The 23,336-nt window shown below is 45.2% G+C and overlaps 1 protein-coding gene across 1 annotated transcript in view; it reads right to left on the bottom strand.

The window, feature by feature from the left end:
• Positions 1–23,336, bottom strand: part of LOC146810406 (alpha-N-acetylgalactosaminide alpha-2,6-sialyltransferase 2-like) — a 547,614-nt gene that overhangs the window by 132,030 nt on the left and 392,248 nt on the right. Inside the window, exon 4 of the mRNA XM_085614424.1 lies at positions 19,985–20,162. Coding sequence (XP_085470550.1) covers positions 19,985–20,162 — 178 coding nt within the window. The remainder of the gene's footprint in view (positions 1–19,984; positions 20,163–23,336) is intronic.

Below are 23,336 nucleotides of genomic sequence, written 5' to 3'. Positions count from 1 at the left end.
AGTCAGGCTGATGGGACATATTCTGTGGTTCATCAAGGCCAGGTGACCACAGAGAACAACAATTGTTCTGATTCAAAAATAGAGAAGGCCTGCAGATGACTCTACCTCAAACAGACCTTTCTCAATAAGAAATATATGAAAAACTGCTAGCTAAGATTGCTTGCTAATTGTCAACATTGGGTTACCATCTCTCTGGTACATTCAGACCAAGAAGATTCTTGCCCTGTAGGTCCAAAATTCATAACTTGCACCAAATCCAGTACTCTCTTGAATATGCTCTAAGGTTGGATGAACCACTGTTTTTTCTCTCCTTTGATGCTGAGAACTCGTTCAAATCCAATAAATGACCATTATGTTTGCGAGTCTCAGGAAAATGCATCTAGGTCTAGAGTTTATCTTAGGGCCTTCCTACTGTATGTAATCACCATCACCTGAGTCAAAGTCAAACATGAAACCAAACAGTAATTATCTCCCTGAGAAACATAAAATTATTTTTTTTTATGGTGTGTTTGCAAAACAGTGCCTAGCGACAGCATACGGTATTAATACTTCTATCATCATCATCATAAGTCTTTATTCGAATTAAAAATAATTCATACAAGACACAGCACAATCACAGATATAAAAAGATCACAGTCACTAATTTCCATAAAAACATTCCAATAAATAGATAAAAAAACTGTTAGTAAGAAAAGATTAAACATTGCAACAGACAAATGATGTGCAATACACGTGGGTTATAAAAAGAATAATTATAGCGGGAATGACAGCAATATATTAAAAAGCTTTAAACCTGCCCAGATACATTCTCTATGCAACGAAGGGTTTTTGATCTAAGTGACCATGCCCACCCCAAGTATTTAAGTGACCATGCCCACCCCAAGTATTTAGCTACGCCCATTGAGTGAACTGGTAAGGTGCTCGTGTGTAGAATTCTAATAGCTACAACAGAGCTCCTAGTACCCAACAATTTGCATCGAGGGGAGAGCCAGTGACGTCTAGGAGCGGCATATACCGGGCACACAAACAGGAAATGGCCAGTGGTTTCTTTTTTGGCTCCACAAGCAGGGCAGATACATGTGCTTCCACCAAACCACCCGCAAGTTAAGGCCCTTAGTGGGAGGGAGCCTGCTCTAAATTGAAAATAGAGTTTCCTGTCCTTTGGTGATGTTATCAAATCCCAAAAAGGTTCCAAAAAAGGTATAACCTTTGCCTCTAAGAAGCGGCTAGTCATCGTGGGGGAAGTGGGAGCTGCCCACACCCTATGATATACCTTATCCCAATAAAGTTTTTTCAAAAGCTTTTTTTCAGGAAAATCAGCGGCAGCTGGATCATTCCATAGGTTTTCCAGCCCCAAAGCTTTTAAGGATTCTCGAAGGTTCCTTAACCACTTGATTTTGTGAAACTTATCAGCCTGGATTACGTCCATGATACCCACTGCGTAAGATCGAAGCTCCGGAGTGGTCCATATTCTCCTCCAGTATAAAACTGGGCGGAGAATGGCCAGATCTTTAATGGCCTTCCTGCCTAGGTCATAACGCAGTGGGACCATTGGCGTACTTTGTGGCAAGCCTATAATGGAGCGAAAAAATTTATTTTCAACTGCAGTGAGGGATGTTAATGTGTCATAGCCCCATAGCTCAGCTCCATACAGGACTGAGTTTAGGGCCTTTGCCTCATAGACTTGTAACACTGGTTTAACAGGTTTGGTAAGGGATTTTTTAAACTCTTTAACCAGCGTTCCCGATATCTGGGCAAGTTTCAGTGTTGACATTTCTAAATGCCTATTCCACCGATTATTGTGGGACATTTGAATGCCTAGATATGTAAAGTTAGTCACCTCCTCGAGAATTTGGCCGTTCATCATAAGCTTACCGGCTCTATAGCTTGTGTGTGGGTTAAAGGTCATAAGCTTTGTCTTTGCCACGTTGACCTCCAATCCGTGGTCTTTACAAACATTTTCGAAAATTGACAGTGCCCTCTGCATGCCGCTCGGGGTTTTAGACACTATAAGAGTGTCGTCGGCAAACATTAATATTGGTGTGGTTGCACCTGCCAATTTTGGAGCATCAGTGTTGGCCTGGAGCATATGGTCCACTATTCCATTAATATACAAGGAAAAAAGTGTTGGGGCCATTGCACATCCTTGACGCACACCCCGCTCAACGGGGAACTCGGTGGTTGATTCCCCCAGACCGCCCCATTGTATTTTTGCAAAGTTGGGCTCGTGCAATCTTCTAATTAGAGTCAAGAGTTCCAGGGATAAACCCAGCTTTTCTAAAACCCTCCAAAGCTGTTCGCGGGGGACAATGTCAAAGGCCGCTGTTAAGTCCACAAAAGTGACATAGAGACTACCTTTGCCCAATTCGACAACCTTCCATAGCAATTGCTTAAAGCGAAACACCTGGTCAATGGTGCTGATGGATTTGCGGAAGCCCGCCTGGAGGCTAGAGAGAATCTCATTTGCTTCAATCCAAATAAGTACCTCATTCAGAACCATCCTCCCGATGACTTTTTGGATTGTGTCAATTAGGCTGATGGGTCTGTAATTCCCAGGGAGGCTTTTATCGCCCTTTTTGTAGATTGGAATTATGACGGCGCCCCCCCAAGATTTAGGTACTGGAGCGCCTTCAGCCACGGCGTTCGCTATAAGGGTGATATACTTGCTCCATGGAGCTTTATTCTCTAGAAAGAGATCAGAAGGAACACCATCCAATCCAGGGGCCCGTCCTGCAGCAACGCAGGACAGTGCAGCTAGAGCGTCTTTGGGGGTAAAAGGCCCGGACGAATAGAAAACATAAGGCATTATGCCCGGAATTGTGTAGAGGGGGTCTCGGGCATATTGGGGTTTAAAATAGCCCAACCAATCCTCTTGTGAGACATGATTTGAAGGGTTTTCCGATAAACCTCCTCTACCCCACTTCAGTACGTTCCAAAACAGTCTAGCATCCCGGGAATGGCTGGCCTCCTTCAGGTCCTGCCAAAACAATTCGTCCCATTTTATTTTGGCTTGGGCGATGCTTTTCCTATAGGCAGATCTTGCTGATTGAATAAGTGGTGTATTACCACTGGATAGGGCTTTAGCCAAGGTGCGTCTTGCACTTTTACATTGTTTATCGTACCACCTTGGTTGCTTGAGCGATGGCTTGGTACCCTGTCTTATTTGCTTGAAAAAAAAGGGACGTAGTCCCTCAAAAAAAGACTCATGTAATCTGGTTACTTGCACATTTTGGTCTCGGCTTTGCAAAATATCCTCGAGGTTAGCATTAATTGCAGAGAGATTAGTATTAATCTGGGCTATTACTGAGTCATTGGACTTTACTGATGCCCATTTTAACCTTCGCAGGTCATTGGTTGGCACACATGCGGGGGGGACCAGAATTAGTTCCTTTGACAATGAACAGGATTTGCCCCACCAGCTGCGAGAAACACAAATGGGGTTGTGATCGCTCTCCAGTCTTCGCACCACCTCCATGTCAATGGGAAGGGACCACAACCTCAAACAACACAGGACATAATCGATCCTACTGGCTGAACGGCCGTTGTCAAAGGTGGATGCTCCGAACTTGTCCCCTTTAACTCTTCCATTCAATGCCCGGAGACCGATTTCTAGGCAGAGTGCGTTGACCTGTGTTGCTACCATAGACCACCGTTTGATGGGAGGTCTGGAATACCCCAGCGTAGATCCTCATCGGGGTCAAGCCCCCATTCAGAGTCACTATCTAGAAGGGGTTCAAAGGTAACATTGAAGTCCCCGGCTACGATCAGGTCCCTACTACTCGATTTAGATTCTATGAGTGTGGTTAGGATTTCCAACTCGCTTGACTTTTTCCCCTTCGTTCCCCGAAGATAGATGTTATATATATCCACAGTACTCTTGGGACCGAAAGTGAGCCTCACCAGTTGGATATCCCGGGACCCAGTGTCGATTGCAACAGCACGTGAGAACAGATCCTGGCGAGCCCATATAGTTAGTCCACCAGAAGGGCGGCCTTTAGGGCCTTTGGTTGCTGGAACATGAAAATTCAGATAACCCGGCATAAACCGGGCCTCGGAGGACCATGTTTCCTGAAATAGGCAGACATCGTAATCGTTAATAAATCTGACCCAGTCGGGTGTGTCAATTTTGGTCATAATACCGGCCAGGTTCCAAGACAAAAGAGTGCCAAAGTTTTTACTCGGACATATGACATGGGGCTCAGCAGGGCTTCCAGATGCATTTACCCTCTCTTCCAACCTACTTGAGGGCGACAATAAAGCCACAGAAGTGACTGCCACTCCATCTATAGATAGACTATCATTAGCCCCTGATGCCGTGGGAGTTAAGGGGGTATTCGTACTATAATATTGTCAGTGGCAAATGGCTGGGGTATAAAAATAGTTTAAGTCGTGCACCTCAATTCCAGATCTAGGGCCGTAGGGAGTATTTTCCATAATAAACCTCGAAAGGCGTGCGTCTCCCCGAATATTTTTGGGTTGACAACCTACCCATTTGACCCTTCTAACAAATAGAATCCGACCATTCAATTCATTTGGAATTGGTCTATGAATGTTGAGCCAGTGGCTAACTTTGTTTTTTAATTGCTCATAAGATTCATTTTTGTTAGTGGGGAGTTCGGGAACGCCCGCTAGGACTACAACATAGGGGAAGGATTCACGAGGGAGATGGAGTTGGATCGAGGATGGCCTAGAGTCATTGCCTTGGGGAGCAATATTTGAGCTGTCTAAGTTAGTGCTCAAGCTACCTAGATGCGTGATGTTAGTGTTGGTATCCTGGGATGCTTTACCTAACCTACCCTCCCTCCTCGGGGATTGACTATTTTGTGTCGTTCCCACCTGCCGTGGCGGTTGGTGGATATTTAGGATTGAAGTATCTACAACGATTGGAGCAGGGGCAGGGACAGGCGGTATGTCAGATGTAGATGGAACAGGACCAACAGGGTTAGCTCTCGATGGGTAATTAATTTTAGGTATGTCCTTGGTACATAACTTAACGACATTCTTTAACGAGCAAAAATTATCCAAGATGGTTTGTTCCAATTTATCTACTTTAAATGCAACCATTTCAATCCTTTCCATTAAAGGGGTGATTAAAGTACGGACAATGCATTCTAGCTGAAGAGCAAAGCTACTTGAATCAAATGGAGGTAAAGCGAGTCTACCAACGTCATCCATAGACGTGCGGAGACTAGTGCTTGGTGAATCAAGAGGGACAATGTTTTTAGGTACTTTGGAAATTTTTGCCGGCCTAGTGCCGTCCGTCACCCCTCCCCTTTTCCTTTTCTGTGTAGCTAGCCTGGTGGATGTAGTAGATCTAGCCCCTGCTCTAGTCTGGGGGCGAGGGGTTTTAGGTGCAGGTATGGATACAACTTCCTCTGCTAGCGATGCGGCCACTGAGTCAGTTGTGTCTGGTGAAAATCGTGATGCCTCCTCTCGCGGCTGCTCTCTAACATTACTTGGTGAGTTTGCGTGAGCTAGGGGGCCCAGTGATGAACGCCTAACAAGTAAGGGGTCTAACGAGAGGCGTCTTTCAGTAATGGCAATTTCATGGTCCAAGACCGAGACAGCACGGGTGATGAATTGGTCCATAGACCCTGCAATTGTGGAGGGGGCTGTGGGACGTTTCCCCTTCCCTGCCATTTTTACACGGAACCAAACGTGAAATAATAGTCAGTGTCTGAGTAACGGTCAGTTGTCCAGGTATTGGGACTAACAGCAGCTTACTTCTGATGCCAGACGGAAAGGGTGGGGCCCAGCCCGGCCTCCCTCGGCCCCGGACGGCCACAGACGGTCCCGCCCTTGTCCCGGGCTTCTCCCGGCGCCACCCGCGCGCGGTCCCGCGACGCGGGAGCGGCGTCGTGAATTAATGCGCCTCCTGGCGCGCAACTCGCGGTCACGTGGTTCGTGACCGCTAGGGCTCCTGGGTATTGTGGTCCGGTCTCCCCACTGCGGCCGCACAAGCTGGCAATGCGGCGTCGGGAGCCGGGACCGCTTCAGGCAACAAGGGAGCGGGGGCAGGCAGCAGGGACCACGGGTCGTCAGGGCCAAAGAGATCAACTTCTCAGGTATGTTTTCACAAGGAACCCGCTCTGCCACAGCGGCGTCGTGAATTAATGCGCCTCCTGGCGTGCAACTCGCGGTCACGTGGTTCGTGACCGCTAGGGCTCCTGGGTATTGTGGTCCGGTCTCCCCACTGCGGCCGCACAAGCTGGCAATGCGGCGGCGGGAGCCGGGACCGCTTCAGGCAACAAGGGAGCGGGGGCAGGCAGCAGGGACCACGGGTCGTCAGGGCCAAAGAGATCAACTTCTCAGGTATGTTTTCACAAGGAACTGGGTGCTAGCTTTTGTACTGAGAACAAGTTGCTCTCGATTTTTCTCTTCTTTTTGTCCTTGTAATCTAGCTGCTTCCATGTTGGAGCAAGAGAAATTATTGGATTAGTAGGATTGAGATGTAGTCTGGGATAGGGTGTCAATATACAGAGATGATCTATTTGTTTATATATAGCAGATCTAGATGATTCTTTGGATCGACTTTAATTGTCTAACTAGACTCTACGGCACGCACAGCATGCCCGTTTCGAGTTACCAGGAAGGGGTTTCCTTTTTAGGTGTCAATGCAACTATTGACAGAAGTATCTTTATGGAATAAAGCCTTCTTGCCCCAAAGGCATGCTTCCTGGATATTGTGACACATTGGAGATGGCCCCCCTCACCATGCTGGGTGGAGCAAAAATAGGCAAACAGGAAAACATTTTCTAATCTCCCTTCAGCATCCTGCATCTAACTTCAACAATGAACAGGACATACCTGTACTGTTACTGGTTGTGGGGGATGAAGCCCCACTCAGGCAACAATCACAGTCCTTGTCAGGGTGAACCACAAAAGTCACTAAATTAATCTGTGCTTAACCCTCTGGTAGCTTTGCACAAAGGTTGGCAGACTTAACTTCGATGCACCATGTAAAGTATTAATGCAGTCCACAGCCAGTAATAAAGGGAAAACACACAATACAAGAAAAAATTCAAAACTAATTTAGAAAAATAGAGTAAGTTTTAATAAATAATATGATACTAGAATGCTAAAATTCCAATCAGTAGAACCAGAGATATTCAATTTAAAAGGTTTTAGTGAAAATGGCACTTAGAAGCACAAAGTACCACTTGCAGTCAATTGGTCGATGACGACCGCGGGAAAGTCAAATGTTCAGGTCAATCGCAATGGGGCACAAGTCAGCTACAGAGACCAAGTTACTACTTTTGAGAAATTCTCTTCTAAGTCCAGCATGATGCATTTTGTTCACATCGGAGGAGGCTGCAAGTGAGACTCGGAGTGTTGCAGAAAGTCGTCACTGTTGTGCGAAGCACAGGCCAGGTGTTGCAGATGGTTGTCGCTGTAGGGCGAAAAATCGGTATGGCGTTGCTGCTGCTTTACATTGGCGGTCATCACAGGCTGTCGGTGCTGTAGCATGAAGTGTAAGTCTAGCATTTCTATTTCTAGTCACCGTTGGCGGTTACTGTCGACGCAAAGAGGAGGTCTCATCGGAGCTTCAGGTTGACGGTCGTCGCAAGCGACAGAGTCTTGGTGTGTATTGGCCCATTTGAGGTCATGAGGTGTACAAACTCTAGGATTTTCACCTTTTTCTCAAGGAGTACACTCTGAAGTTGCCCAATAGTCCAGGACCTGAGGAGGCACCCCTTGGGGATCAGGGACTAACTCTAGCAGAGGCCAGCAGGGATCAGGCAGGTCCAGTTGCAGATCCAGGTGCAGCTGGTCAGCTGGGTAGTTGTAGGGAGGCCTGTAACGCTTTTTGTGTTCGTCTAGCTCACACAAGAGGTCAGCTAACTGACCCTTATTGTTACTAGGGTTAGCCTGGGAGAAAGGCAAGCAGGTTCAGTCTTCGTTCTCAGACAGTAAGACAGTCCTTTTAAGCAGCAGGGCAGACCTTCTGTAACTTCCACGGGTCCAGGAGTGTTCTGATGAGTGGTTCTGGAGGCCCAATCTGTCCACATCTAAGTCCCCTTTGTGTTACTGTCTGGAAGCAATCACAGTCATGTGACCAAGGACACTGGCAGAAGGCACTAATAGTTGGTACGAGAAAATTCCAACTTTCTAAAAGTGACATTTTCAGAATTGTGACTAAAAATCACATATTATAAAAGAAGAGTTTAAATTACAATTCATTTGAATCGGAACAGTATATTTCTATCTACTCACAATCCAAAGTTAGAAGTTATAAAGTGTAATACAGTTAGCCAGTATTTGTCAATGGGAGAGTTTGTAAATGATGATAAACAACTTTATCAGTTTTTCACTGCCAGGACATGTAAAATGTAAGTACAGATGTCCTACTTTTTAAATACAACGTACCCTGCCCTACAAGCCTTTAGAACCTTTTTGAGGATTACTTATATGCATTAAAAGGAAGGTTTAAGCCAGGTAAAAGGTTTATCTTGTCAGGTTAAAACAGCAGTTTAAAACTGCACCACAGGCTGCAGTGGCAGACTTGAGACATTTTTTAAAAGGCTACCTTAGTAAGTGGCACAATGAGTGCCGCAGTCCCACTCGTAGCTTTTGATTTACGCACCCTGGGTATACATGTAGTGCCATTTACTAGGGACTTACGAGTAAATTAAGTGCGCCAATAAGGTGTGGGTCAATTGTACTGGGTTTGAAGGAGAGAGCCCAAGAATGTTAGCACTGGGTAGCAGTGGTAAAGTGCACAAAGTCCTAAAGCCAACAAAAACAAATTGAGCAAAATAGTAGGGGTGAACACAAAGATTTAGCGGAATCCCACACCAAGGTTGCCAGGTCTAACAGTACCCTAACACTGTATAACCAATGCTTTCTGCCTTTAGTATGAATTGACTATCCTAAAACTGATTATATTAAGATAAAAGTGAAATGCTGATAAAACTTGCCTAGTGGCAACTTAACTACCTCTAACTTTATATTTATCCACCTTCTGAGGTTGATTTGCTCAGGTTCTGGTTTGTTTTTGGTGCAACTAACACAAAGATAACATTTAAAACTCTTTGAATACTAATCTTGATGACACATGTCATGTTCTATTATGCTTATTTGATTAGTGCGCTAATCACCACTAAAGGTGTCCAGGTGCTTTGCAGGTGGAGAGGCAGCTGTCTCCTAGGAGAGAATTATTTAAAGAGCCAGGTCTTCAGCTTCTTGCGGAACTTAAGAAGTAATGAGGAGGCTCTGATGTGCTGTGGGACGTCGTTACTTGCCTTGGGTGAGATGTATGAGAAAGTGTGGCCACCGGCCAAGGTGTTGCTGATCAGTGGTCTGTGTGCGAGTTCGACTGGGCAGAGGTGTCTCTGAGATATGTGGAAATGTATGCAGTTGTTGAGGTAGACCAGACCAAAGTTATGTAGCACTTTTTATGCGTGAGTGAGCAGTTTGTACTCAGTGTGTATGTGTGTGGGGCACCAGTGGAGTTGTCTTACATGTATGCTTTCAGCAAAGAAAGTTGAGGATTAGGTTTGCTGCTGCATTCCGGGTAGTTTGGAGTCTGTTCAGAAGTTTGTTGGTGATTGCTGCATTGAGTGAGTTGCCATAGTCCAACCTGCTGGTGACCAGGACCTGTGTGACTTTTTCTGAAAGCCATTTGAAAATCCTGTGTAGCATTTTCAGGATGCGGAAGCTGGTGGAGATGGCTGAGTCGACTTGAGCTGCCATGTTCAGTTTGTTGTCCAGGATGATTGTAACATTTCTGTTGTGGGTGGTGGGGGTCAGGGTGGGGCCAGCAGCAGCCACTAGGGGGTGCCACCCACCCAGATTTACAAGCTATGTGAATGTCAATTGCCAAGAGCAATTACCATCCACATAAGTTACTTTTTAATTAAATAAGGGCTTTAAGCCCATGCTGGGTGCTGCCCTCAATGCCTGGCTGCCTTGCGGAGATGACAGTCAGGCAGCCAGGCACTCGCAAGCGGGACTGCCAGCATTTTCTTTCGTTTTTTTTAAAATTCCTAAACAGGCGAAGGGCTGACCTAGATCTAGTCCTCTCCTGCAATTTGCAGGGGTTTAAGGAGGCCTCCTATTCATGAGGCACAGAAGTGTCATATTTGCATGCAATCCCGGATGTCAAGAGCAAAAAATCCTGTATTCCTAGGACTGCCTATCAATCACTTCACAGGATACAAGCACCACCCCTGTGACGAGTTGAGAAGGGGTGTTGCTTGCAGCCTCTGAAGGGACTGGGAGCTGTAACCTGATGTCAGGGTTACAGCTCAGAGTGGACACACAGAGGTCATGTACAGTGAAGTTGAAGAAGGACAGATTCCAGACAGGTATTTCAACAAGCATTTACAATGCAATAGGCCTCGCAATGATCTTGTTTTGAGCTATTGGCATTGAAAAGGTTATTGTTTTTTTTTCCCCTTCGTGAAGCATTAATCAAGTACGGGCGTTGTAAATGACAATGTCTTTTACCCACTGTTGACCCCCGCAAAGCTAATCAGTAACCTAAAAAGCAATGATCAACTAAACTAGCTACAAAAAACACAGATCTGTGATATGTTACGATTGTGCCTTAAAGCAGGCACACTACCCCTGTGTTATGTGTAAGTGGACTGTCAGGCTCTTCTTTTCAGGACTCCGCCCCTCGTGACACCAGACCCTTTCAGCTGTCACACCTTGGCCCCCATTTTATGGGATCCAGAAGTAATTTTGTTATTATTTTTATATATAATTAGCTAACACCAGGCCTACACATGAACATGGCTGAGAAGCTTAACTAGCAGCCTCAGGGGATGCCACTCGTCACCTTCAAGGTCTTTCTTTCTTTAAGATGTTGACAGGTCGAGGCTGAATACTAAATAGTACATATGCGTATTGCCGTAGACACTAAGGTTCACGTGCATGTCTCGGCGCTGACAGAATGACAGGGATCTCTGCTCGTCTGACCTACTGCAGTAGTAACTGGCACTGCGATAAGAAGCGGCAGCCGAAATCCCCTGCAGAGGAAGCAGCAGGTGGCAACCTGGCATACGTCTACTGAAACCCTGGCAATACGTAGAAATTAACAGAGAAACAAACTCTTATAAAGTGCTAGCATAAGATGCAGGCGTCTTCCAAGGGACGGGACACTATCGTTCAAAACACACACACTACGGAGTAAGCGGATCTCCGTGCCACCTGCCCTGTGGCTCTTTGGGAGCTGGCGAGACGTGGGAAACCGTCACAGAGATGGAATACTGCTTTGTGCTGAAGCGGCGGTTGGGATATTCTCCCACCCCACCGTTCAAGCATTCAGTACCTGTTCTTGCGGATCCCTCTCCACCACCACGGCGGGAACAGCGACTTTCATATCCGAATCTGAGTCGGAGATCACGCTATCCTCCACCTCCGCCATCTTCTTCCTCGGAGCCTTGACGCCTTCGCTGGTGCTGCCTCACCCAACAGAATGGGGCATCTAAAGTAACTCCCCACTCCAATATGGAGTCTAGTGCCGCTCTAGTGAACGCTAGGTCGACGCTCAAGAATCCATGGAAACAGATAGCGGCACCAGACAGACTAACCATAGGCGCATACCGTCTAGGTTTTGGGCCATTTTGGAATAGGTAAACTTATATATTTCCAATATTAAAAGGCATCATAGTCTAATGGGAGCTCCCGGTTTGCTGCAATGATGTATTCAAAATTTCGAGTGCGAGTGGGGGTTCTACTCCACGTTTATTTATTTATGAGTTTTTATATACACTCCCCTCTGATATGACGACACATCGCCACATCTCTGGTACAGTAATCGCATGCCATTATTTAGAGAATGCATAAACGCGTTGTCGATAACCCAACCTGTACACTGTCCTCGTGGCGCCCTGAGGAGACAGGAAGGCGACGCTGAACCGCTTTGCGAAATAAAAGGTAGTGCCTGCAGACTTTCTTATCTTTAGGGAGAGCCATTTGTTTCCAATTAGCATGGCCACGCTATGGCCATGCTAATTAGAAACAGATGGCCCCCCCTAAAGATAAGAAAGTGCTTCACAACAGCAGTGTAGCAGACGACCCAGTCCGGATGGGCCGTCCAAAAGGGAGAAAGGCGAGTGACCAAAAAGCATCCTTTTCAATGGGAAGCCAGCGTTTAGCATAAACGCTGATGCGACCCAATGAAAATGATGGGCGGGGCTTCAAGTACCCTTCTGAAATCTCCTCTCTCACTATTGAGACCTAAAAAGGAGACAGTAAGTAGAAATGTGTGTCACTAGAATATCAAAGCTTATGTTAATGTTTACAGAAATGAAGCCCAACAGCATGGTACATAAGCATTATTATTATTATTATTATTATTAAAAACTCTTGTAGAGCGCGTAGTCACCCGAAGGTATCCCAGCGCTAAGAACCCTACCCTAAACCTGATAAGGGGGGCCGGAAGGGGGGTGAGGGATAGGACGAGAAAACAGTGGTTCGGAGGGGAAGGGATCATTGAGGAAAAAGATAAGTTTTCAACCGCTTCCTGAAGCGAAGGTAATGAAGTTCCGTTCTAAGGTCGCGGGGGAGTGCATTCCAGAGGCTTGCGGTATGGACTGTGAACCGCCTTCCACCAGTGCGTGCCTTCCTGATTCTGGGGGCGCTGATGAAATTCTCCGTGTCCGATCTGAGGGATCTGCAGGATTTGTAGGGTTTGATAAATTTCCTAAGAATGGGAGGGCCTTGATTTTGTAACAGTTTATGAGCAAGGCACAAGGCCTTGAATTTAACTCTCTCCCTTATTGGAAGCCAGTGGAGGAGTTTCAATGCTGGTTTGGCCGAATCTCTGGCAGAGGTCTTAGTGAGAATCCGGGCGGCTATGTTTTGAATTCTCTGAAGTTTGTTCAGTGTTGCTTCCGGGGCGCCCAGATATATCACATTGCTGAAATCCAGCCTAGAGATTATCAGGCCCTGTATAAGCAGTTTTTGGGAGTTGGGTGGCAGAAGGGGCATGATCTTCCTCATTGATTTCAGCAGGCCGAAGCAGATCCCGGCTACTTTTTTTGCCTGTGTGGAAAATGACAGGGTAGTATCTAGCCACACACCCAGGCTTTTTACTTCTTGCTTTGGTTCGGGGATGGGACCCAGACAATCAGGCCAGATATTCGGGGGGAGAGTGATTCCTTTCTGACCAAGAAGAAGGACATCCGTCTTTGCTCCGTTTAGTTTCAAGGCTGAGCTGTTCATCCAGTTTTGAACCTGCGTAAGGCAGTTGAGTAGATCTGCTGGTTTTCGATTGGGATGGGATAATGAAACCACTAATTGTGTGTCGTCAGCATAGCTGACGACGCTCACTCCGAACGGGGTGATAACCTCCTCCAATGGGGACATGTAGATGTTAAATAAAGTGGGGCTCAGGGAGGAGCCCTGAGGCACACCACATTGGAGGGGAGTTTCGGAGGAGCAGATGTTATTTTCCCAGATCTGAAAGGTACGCTGGTCCAAAAAGGAAGAGAGCCAGGATAGGGCAGAGCCTACCACACCGACTCTTTCGAGCCGTTTAATGAGGAGTTGGTGATTGACGGTATCGAAGGCCGCACTCAGGTCGAGGAGGATCACTGCCACTGATCCTCCTTCGTCTAAGAGTGTCCTGGCCTCCTCTACCGCCGCCAAGAGGGCGATGTCAGTGCCCTGCCCTGGCCGAAAACCTGTCTGAGAATTTTTTAATTTGTTATTGTCTTCCAAGAACTGAGACAGTTTTTTGTTAACCATTATGCTTTGATAGTCCGGTGACGTGCGTTCCCTCTTTTAAACGCATTACCTTTTACCAATTTATGTTCAAGCACGGATGTATGCTACCCTTAAATCACATTGTGCCATCCGAAGACGAGGTTGCTGGGCTCCCCAAATCCTGTACATTGTGCGGTGGCTGATCTTCTTTTTTGTATTTACTGGAGCAAAGAGTTTCAAATCCAGGGCTAGATGTTTAAAGTGTGCACAGCTGCTTGCGCTGCCTTACACAGTGCTTTTCTTTTCCTTGGTCTTCTGGTAGGTCTTACACTTGTGTGGCTCACTTATGTGGGATAGCATCTAGTGCACGTGTCGCTTTTGGTCACAGAGAAATGAGCCCCAAATCCAGTTCTGTAATTGTTTCAGATGTACTGCATTTGAAGGGTGCAGGAGAAACACAGGACTTCGCTCAGGATTTCGTTTTAGGCAATATTCAATTGTCACAGGCAAGTAATTTTTGAGACTGGCCTGCAATATATTTACTTTAATTATAAGTTGGTATATATATATATTTTTTTTAAATCTAAAATTCATATTTTTTGGGGAGAAACATTAATTGAGCACTGTGCCTGACACCCAGAATTTTACTGTAAAATGTGCCATTCAGAGCACGTCACTGTCCAGGTTGATACCGGTCAGGAGCGGTAATTATCTCGTCGAAGGAGCTCATCGAGTGCATTAGCTCATCCACAGAATAGATCCCGGCGTCCTGGGCTTGAGGATGGACGATATCAGTGCAGTGTGTGCACCTGTGCAGATGTGTTCATGCTTCATATGGTGCACAATTTAACAGAGAGAGCGGCGCCCAAGGTCTGGCTCTAAGCCAGACACAAGTGTATTTAGGACTTTAACACGTGAGAGCATTTCACCCTAGTACATCAGTTGATATCACTATACTGAGAATAATTTATTGACAGTGTAATCAATGTGATGGAACCTGATGTACTAAAGTGAAACGCCCCGCTTGTTTAAAACAGCAGTTTTTAAACATGAACTTAAAAACATACATGAACCGTCCTAAACTCTTGGCATTTGGACCCTACGTTTGGTCTACATTCTTCTTAGGGATGTGGCCACATTATAGTGTATTAAATCAATGGCAAGAGGTTTTGTATCTAGAACTTGCAGTGCTTTTAACACCAAGTGATGGAGGCCCCTGCATACTGTGAATAAGGGCCCTGAGTCTCCCATATCAGACAGATATTCATTGGGCTTGGGTTGAATGGGGGCCTTTAAAGGGTCTGGGGGACCATGAAGGGTTGGTAGCCCCTCAGCACCGCAGTGGCTGCTGGGTCCTGCAGTACAGCCCCGAGTGCTTTATCCGGAGAAGCATAAACACAGGATTTAAAACATAAAATAATGGTTGAGGTTGGCATTACTAATAAGAATTCATGTCTACCAAAATGGCACCCTTTTTAGCAACATTAGGATAATGAAAGACTGGGGAAAAACACAACTTTTAACCTATACCTTGCAATTTGCTTGCAACTCTTTGATGACTAGTTCATAGCTTGCTGTGCTATATTAAGGGTGTAATTTATGAACTGAAAGTTAAAAAAAAAGTCTGCCAAAAGAAATAACCCATTGGGCATTCCTCATAAAATACAATTCTGTGATCTACATGGTACACATGCTTTGTAACAGGCATATTATTAGCCCTCTGCACTGGTACATTAATCATCAAAGTTATCTTGACATTCTTGTTGTTGCCTAAAAATTAGTCGACAAACAAGGAACTTTGAAGCAGGTACTTTTAGACCCATAAGATGTTTCTAAACAGCGCACCTCACAAGCTCGGTGCTCGCTGTGTTGGCACCGGTCACACTGCCCTGAAGCCAACCCTTCAAGTCAGCCACTAGATGGCTGTTTTCTTGTTTTGCATCACATATTAATACTTTGTCTTTCATTCTTGGCATATGTGGCAAGCAGAAGCCAATCATTTGGGCTTGAAGGTCCAAGAGGACTTTGGCTGAGCCAAAGCCAGGCATCGGGCTTCTGTCTGGCTTATAACTTCAGTGGCTTGCCGAGCTCTGTCCTATAGAAACTGAGTAAAAAAAGGCAAGTATGTCTATTTGTGTACTATTGTGATTCTAAATTATGTGTTTATGTTATGTTAGATATATTTGTATAGCGCATGGCTGCCCCAACACTGGGGCGTCCCAGCGCTGGTGAACAGGTGACCAAAGAAGGTGAAGCACCACAGATGGAAAGACAGCCAGTTATAATCTGTTTCTAAATGCCCAAGGATCATGTGTGCAACATGCACACACACCGTGAAGCTAGATGAATGAAAACAGCCAGGTTTTGATCTGTTTTCTAAATGTCCAATGATCTTGTGTGCTGCGCGCCGCGCCTGGAATGGAGTTCCAAAGGGCCGGGGCCAAGGACCTAAAAGAGCGCCTCCCAACTCTGCTCCTACGCACCCTGGGAGTGCAGGCCAGATCCAGATTGCAGTGCTCGCGCTGGAACATAGCCTCTGCAGTATCTGGGGGCCCTGGCCGTGTAAGATCTTATGGGTGGTGCAGAGAGTTTTGAACTGATTTATCACAGAAATAATACAGAAAATTGCATCTGCATACACCAATTTTTAAACTTTTTTTGGGGGGGGGGGGAGAACCTCCCCCGAGTACCCTTGAAAACATCAGGCTCACTCGCCTAGCTCACTCATGTGCCAAAAGTCGTTAATTCGTCTAAAGTGCTCTAAAATTCCACCAGCCACCACTGGGTGCCGGGGTTGGTAGACCACCAGGTGGAGTCCCAGGCCAATGTTTCTCCTCCGAAGACCTCTACTACGGTCTTGTCTGCATTTAGTTTGAGGCAGACTTCATCTATGTGGTGACAGCGACGTTGGCTTAGGTTTCCAACAGGGAAAGTATAAGTTGTGTGCTGTCGGCATAGAAGAGTATGCTGAAGTTGTCAGATCTGAAGAGGTAAGGTTGCGGGGTCATGTAGATGTTGAATAATACTGAACTCAGGAACGATCCTTGGGGGACTCCGCAGATGAGGTTCTTAGGTTCAGAGGTGTGGGGAGGTAGCTTGACTCTCTGGGTTCTTATTGTGAGGAATGAGCAGATCCAGTTGAAGGTGGGTGCTTGGATGCCTGTGTCATGTTATCTTTCGATCAGGGTGAGGTGAGAGATGTGTTGAAAGATGCTGAGAAGTCAAGTAGTATGAGGGCTGCTGTGTCTCCACAGTCTAGGATCATCTTGATTTTGTCTGTGGCTGCGATGCGGGTTGTCTAGCTGCTGTGGTTGGGTCAAAAGCATGATTACATGGTGTCTAGGAGCTGGTGTTTGTTGAGATGGTGGGCAAATTGTCTGTTGATTGCTTTCTCTATGATCTTGACCAGAGAAGGTAGAAATGAGATCAGCCTGTGGTTTACTAGATGGGTAGTGTGAGCCAAGGGTTTCTTTAGTAGCACCTTGACCATCATTTGTTTCCATTTGTCTGTAAACATTTTGATGGTGATGGAGTTGTTTAGAATGCGGATGAGGACTTCGTTGATAGGGGAGGCTCTCAGGTTGTAGAAGTGGTAGGGGCAAGAATCCACACATTCCTCGGAGTGGGTGGTGCCATTATGTTGGTTATTTCCTTTGCAGTTAGAGTTTTTCAGGTAGTCAAGGTGTACCTGAGGTTGCTGATAGGTAAGGATGAGGGTGTTGGTGTCTGGTTGAGGGTCTGGTTGAGGGTCGAAGAAGTTGTAGATGATTTTGATCTTGTTGTTGAAGAAGTCTGAGAGTTTGTTGCACAGTTACTTGGAAAGGATTATGTTGTTTGTGGTGGAGATAGGTGATGTGAGGACTTTGACAATCAAGAAGATTTTCTATGCTGCTGTTGGAGCTGTTGTTTATATGATCAGCTAATGCCTTCTTGGTTTCTCAATGTGCTTGTGGTAACGTCTCAGAGCCGATTTGTGCTTATGCTTGTCAGTGTCGTGGGGGTTGGGTGTGCCTCTTCTTTCTAGCTGTTTGCAGTGTTGTTTTGTTTCTTTGAGTTCCTCCATGTACCAGCTGGCTTGTTTCCGGGTTCTCTTCTGGGTGATGTGTCTCAGCGGTGCTAGGGAGTCAGCAAAGCTTGTGAGTGGCTCGTCAAACTGCCTGATATCGGTGTTAAGGTCGTTGGTATCCTTTGACTGATTTATGTGTAGCATTTCGAGCCAGGCAGATTTAAATATTTTTCTCCATCCGTGTCTGGCCTGGTTGGTAGTGGTGGGATTGGCTAGGTGAGGGACATTGATTCTAAAGTGGATGATGAAGTGGTCGTTCCAGGTGAGGGGTGTGGTTGTGGTGTATTTGATGTTATTGAAGGCAGCAACAACGGCATTGAGTGTGTGCCCAACTGAATGTGTGGGCTCGTTGACGTTGCTTCAATCCCATGTTCTTTAGACTCCTGAGGAGGACGGTTGCAATGGGGTAATTTCTGACTTCCAGGTGGAGGTTGAAATCTCCTAGTAGGATGTGGTCTTGAAGTCGATGGTGAGGGAGGTGAAGAAGTTGGCGATGTTTCCGGCGAAAGTGGCTTTTGGTCCTAGCGTTTTTTAGACAAGACTTTTATCTTGAAGTGTAGGTTCTCCATGTAGGGGGTGTCGTTATCAGTGGAGGTTGTGCAGCTGAAGGATTCTTTGAATATGATCACTCTATGATATACATGAACATGTACAGCTTTCTAATCATCTCTTGTACCTTAAATGCACATTATTAAATTATAGTCAATGTTGCTTTGATGATGGAATCCTTCCTGTTCCTTCCCAAAAGAATTTGAGTTAGAAAGAATGTAATTAGTCCCCACAAGTCATTTAATATATTTTTTTTAAATTTAATTTTCCAATATTAACAGTTGATTACACCATGTATCATACAGCATTGAGGAATGTTTTGTCATCTAGGGTATACAAACTCAAAACGACTTTCCTGCTCACCCTTCACCCCTCTCCCCGTAGGCGGCACTCAGGTGTAGAAACTTGGACAATAACATTTCGGTTTAGATGAAGATCTGCAACAAGGCGACTTCATAGTATACGAGTTGACTACAGATTCATTTCTGCAGGCCTCAAATAATTTACTGGGTCCCCCCAGATCATATCTCAGAACAGTGCATGTGTCATATGTTATAGCAGTATGTTCATTCATCCATGCCTTCAAAGACTGCTGACCCACCCCTATCTGTAGGTCTACATACATCTGTCTCCACACTCTCCTAGTTTCTTGTATTTTCTAACGTGTTTCATTCTGACCTCTTCTGCAGTGGCCACTCCATCATATACCCGGCCATTCCCTGTGTCCTGGTGGGTTCACGTTTATCCATTTAATTGCAACACAACGTTTGGCAAGTACCAGTCCTCCATTCAGGAATTGATGACTTAGCTTTCTTTTGACCGGGGTTTGGAGAAGGCCCAGCAGTTCTTCATGGGGGGTACGTACGAATTCCCATCCCGTAGCTTGTTTGATTGTCTGTAGGTCCCCACAAGTCTTATTATAATAGTGCAAAATGAAAGAACACTTTAAAGTGTGTTTTCCCAAATGGCCCGACTTCCAGTATATTTTTCTGGAATATGCACGTCTTCTCATCAAGCTCTTTAGAAAGAAAGATATTGTTCCTTCAACATGCATCACAAATGCGGAAAACAAGGGTCCAGCAGGCAGTAAGAGAGTAAGGGACTTATTTACAAGCCCCTTTCGCCCCCACTGCATGACTTATCTGACACAGCGGTGGCGCAATCAGTGCACCACACTGCTCCATATCTACAAACTGATGCATTGGTTCCAATGTGTCAGTTTGTAGAGCCCTGCATCACATTATAACTGTGCCAGGTATAATGTATGCAGGGTAGGCGTTCCCATGCAAAAAACTATTCTAAAATCCATGTTAAGGTCTGACCTGGGCATGCTCTTTTTTGCATGTACCATACTTATGCGGTTGTATGTTAGAAGAACTGAAAAGGCTTTGGTGGGGAATGAGTAAACTTGAAATCTGTAACATATCAGGGGTCTGATCTTCCCCTCCCTATATGCTGTAATGTTTTTGCCTCCTCTATTGTCATTATGGGTCAGTGGCAGTAGGGTCATGATGCCTAGTGCCCTCCCTCTTGCTTTTCATTTCATTGCCCTTGTGCATTAAACAACGCCGCAGGGAGAAAGACAGCATATCGCAAATGTGCCAAAAAAATGGGAAAAATAGATTGGAGGGGGAGCACAAAATTACAAGTGTGTAAAAAAGGGCCATTCAGAGAAAGAGAGCGAGAGGGCGAGAGAGACAGCATCTCACTCACCTGAACACATAGTCATGTTGGTCAATTTCTTTTCCCAACTTGGATCCATTCAGAATGCCGCCATTGCCCACGGCAGCACAGCGAATACACGGGGACTCAGCTGTGGGCCTTCGGTTCCACTCACTGAATATGTAGCCATTTGCCGAGGTATTCAGCAGAGGCAGCGTCTTATTCAGGACTAGAAATAGGAGAAGAAAGGAGGATCTGTGAGCCCACTAAACGTAAACAATACATTATCTTCATTCTTCTGCAACTAGGACGACGCACTCTTACTACACATGGAAGGTTCACTAGACCCTGGGGTGACCCAGCCTGGGTTTTAGATACATGTAATCAAATACACTGCTGCAAATAACTAAACAACACTTGCATATTCCCAACACCTGCACTCGCTCCATCGAGGTCAGACTAACTTTGTGAAATCATCGAAGTCAATCGCGACCAGATAGATTTTTGGTCTTGTTTTACTCAGATAAACATTGGCTATTTTTCTAAACTGGTGTGAATGACTTTTGTAGCGTTTTTACTGTGTGTATGTGGACAAAAACTTTACACATTGCCTCTTTCGTTTACCATGACTGCTCTGCATCAAGCTACCAGAGGGTGAGCACAGGTAAACTTTTAGTGTGTAATACACATACCCTGACTAGAGTGGTGATACCTGCTTTTACAGTGTGCTTACCCAGACAACCAGAAACCCCATTTCTAACAAACCTGTTGACTCTTCAATGTTGTTGTCACCTTTGGCGGTAGCCCACAAACACAGTGGAGAATTTAGGGTTTGTGTTTACCTCTGTTGCCTCAACAGAGAGATGTTGGTTGATTCTCACCCTCTATGAAACATTAGTAGCTGTTGAAGGAAGCAAAATACTTTTTCAAGTTACATTTGGCTTCAGTGTACAACCAAATAGAGCTGCAGCCAGATTTGAGGCATCTGTTTCCCCCTTTGGAACATATCAGTATTGCCGTATGCCTTTCGTATTGGGTTCAGCAGGTTACATTTTTCAAAGGATCATGTGCAACATCCTCAAGGGTAAGGGTATCCAGAGATTATCAATTCTTCAGGATTATGTTCTAATTTGTGCACCAGACAGAGAAACCCATAGTAGAATTCTAGCTGAGGTGTTAAAAAGATTACAGCTCCATGAAGTTGTGCCCAGAAGAGACAAATGTATATTCTTAAGTGATAAAGTTGAAGATTTGGGCCATTTTGTATCCAGTCATTGTACTGAACTGAAAGCTAGCTTGGTTAAAAAGCATCACACAGGCTGGACCACCTGTAGATAAAGCTGGCATGAAATTGTTCCTTGGAATTTGTCAATTCTACTCCTGTTTCATACACATTTATGCAACACGGTTAAGACCTTTATCTCATATGTTAATGAGAGGTGTAACATTTGAATGGAATTTGGAGTCCAACAAGTTTTTGAGTGGAAAAAGAGCAATCTACTTCTTCTAAGGTATTGAAACATGATCCAGATCTGCAGTGTGTAATAACGGTTGACACTAGCAATATGGGATTAGGTGCTGTTCTCACTCAGGTGAAGGATACCCAGGTTCGAACAGTTAGTTATGCCTCCTGGGTCTTGATTAGTGCTGAGAAGCAATATTCAGTGTTAGAGAAGGAACTCTTGACTTGCTGGTGGGTGGTCATTAAGTTGTGCAATTATGTATGAGGTAACCATTTTGGGACTCAAACTGACCACAAGTCAGTGGTTTATAGATTAAGTAGAAAGAATGCTGGAGGATTTACACCGCATATTGCTAGACTCTTAATCACACTACTACAATCTGATTTTGTCCCAGAATATATTCCAGGTGCCAAAAATGGTTGTGCAGATTATCTTTCCCAATTTTCAGATTGTGTGGAGGAATAAAAAGAGTTTGGCTGTGAGGATTGCATTGTTGGATCTGTAGATTTACCTCAGATGGGCGTTTTTTTTTTTTACATTACTAGCTCAAAGCATTAAAAGAAGATGCCATTCTGGGTATAGTCGTGAAGTATGTGGAATCACGGTGGCCAAAGGAGAGACTTGACTACTTTTGTCAAGATAGCGAAATAATTTTCTGTGAAGGATGGATTGTTATTGAGAGGTGACAAATTTATTCTACCTATCTCATTAAGAAACCCAAATATTGTTCAAGCCCATGATGGTCACTTAGGGGCTACAATGACTAAGAGACGTATGAGATTGTCTTTTTGGTGGCTTTCCATGGACAGGGAGATTGATCAGATAGTAAAAGTATGTGTTATTTGTTCCATTTGTGACAAGTCTATGAAGTTGAGGACTCTGCCATGGTGTCCCATAGAATTACCAACCATGGGAAAAAGCTGGTATAGATATTGTCGGTCCATTTAACTCTCTTGGTAGTACTTCTAATTTTGCTCTAGTCATGAAGTTCTAGTATATAAAATGGCCAGAGTTCAATTTTGAGGGTGAAATTTTATTGAAGGTGGTGGTTGTATTTTTAAAGGAACTATTTCTAAAGGAAGCAACATTAGTATCAGTTAATGGGCCTCAATTTGTGTCTTGTGAAGTAGAACTTCTCTTGAAATCTAGTGGCATCAAGCATCTCATAAGGTCTTTATATCATCCCCAAACCAATGGTTTGGTTGAAACGATGAACAAAGTGTTGGGAGAGTGCATACAGTAGACCGTAGCTAACAGATGTGTGGTGGTGAGTGCTGTCAAATCAATGCTTTGGTTTTACCACACCACTCCGCATACATCTACTGGAGTGTCACCTTTCACATTGCGTGGAAGGAGAGCTGTGACTTGTTCCTGTCCAGCATGGATGAACAAGTGGGTCAAGGTGAATTATCATTATTGGAAGAAAGAAGGTATCTTACTTAGGCCTGAGCGGAGCTCACAGAGTTGTACTCTGCGGAATTCGGCAAAGTTGCAGAAAAACTCAATTGAATTCCACGGAGTTCCGCATGCAGGCGCAGTAAGCTGTTAACAGAGTAAAGAGTAAGAGATCATTATGAAACTCAGCTGATATGGTTGGCATCAGTGAAAGAACAAAGAAAAGAATGTACTCACCAGGATCAGGGTGGCAACCAAGCAGAGGTGCGACTGTGCCTGGGGGTGGCGGCTGTCCACACCGGGGCAGGAGGCTCAATGCTGCTGTTGATGGATGGAGAGTACGGTGCACTGCTGTGTTTCCTGTCACCTTCACTCTCAGCCATCCTTTAGTCCCTGCCGGTGCGCCGGGCACAGTGTGGAGAAACCCAGGGCACAGGCAGTGCTCAAGCAGGGACAGGCTGGGCATATGAATGTGGAGGGGGCTAACAACACAGGACAGGTGGACGGTGCTGCATAGCGGAGGGTGTGGAGGTACTTAAGGGGGT

Source organism: Triturus cristatus, chromosome 7 (genome assembly GCF_964204655.1).
Source record: "Triturus cristatus chromosome 7, aTriCri1.1, whole genome shotgun sequence".
Classification (NCBI taxonomy): domain Eukaryota; kingdom Metazoa; phylum Chordata; class Amphibia; order Caudata; family Salamandridae; genus Triturus; species Triturus cristatus.
Note: the sequence above shows the minus strand (reverse complement) of the source record. Positions and strands in the feature narration are given on the sequence as shown.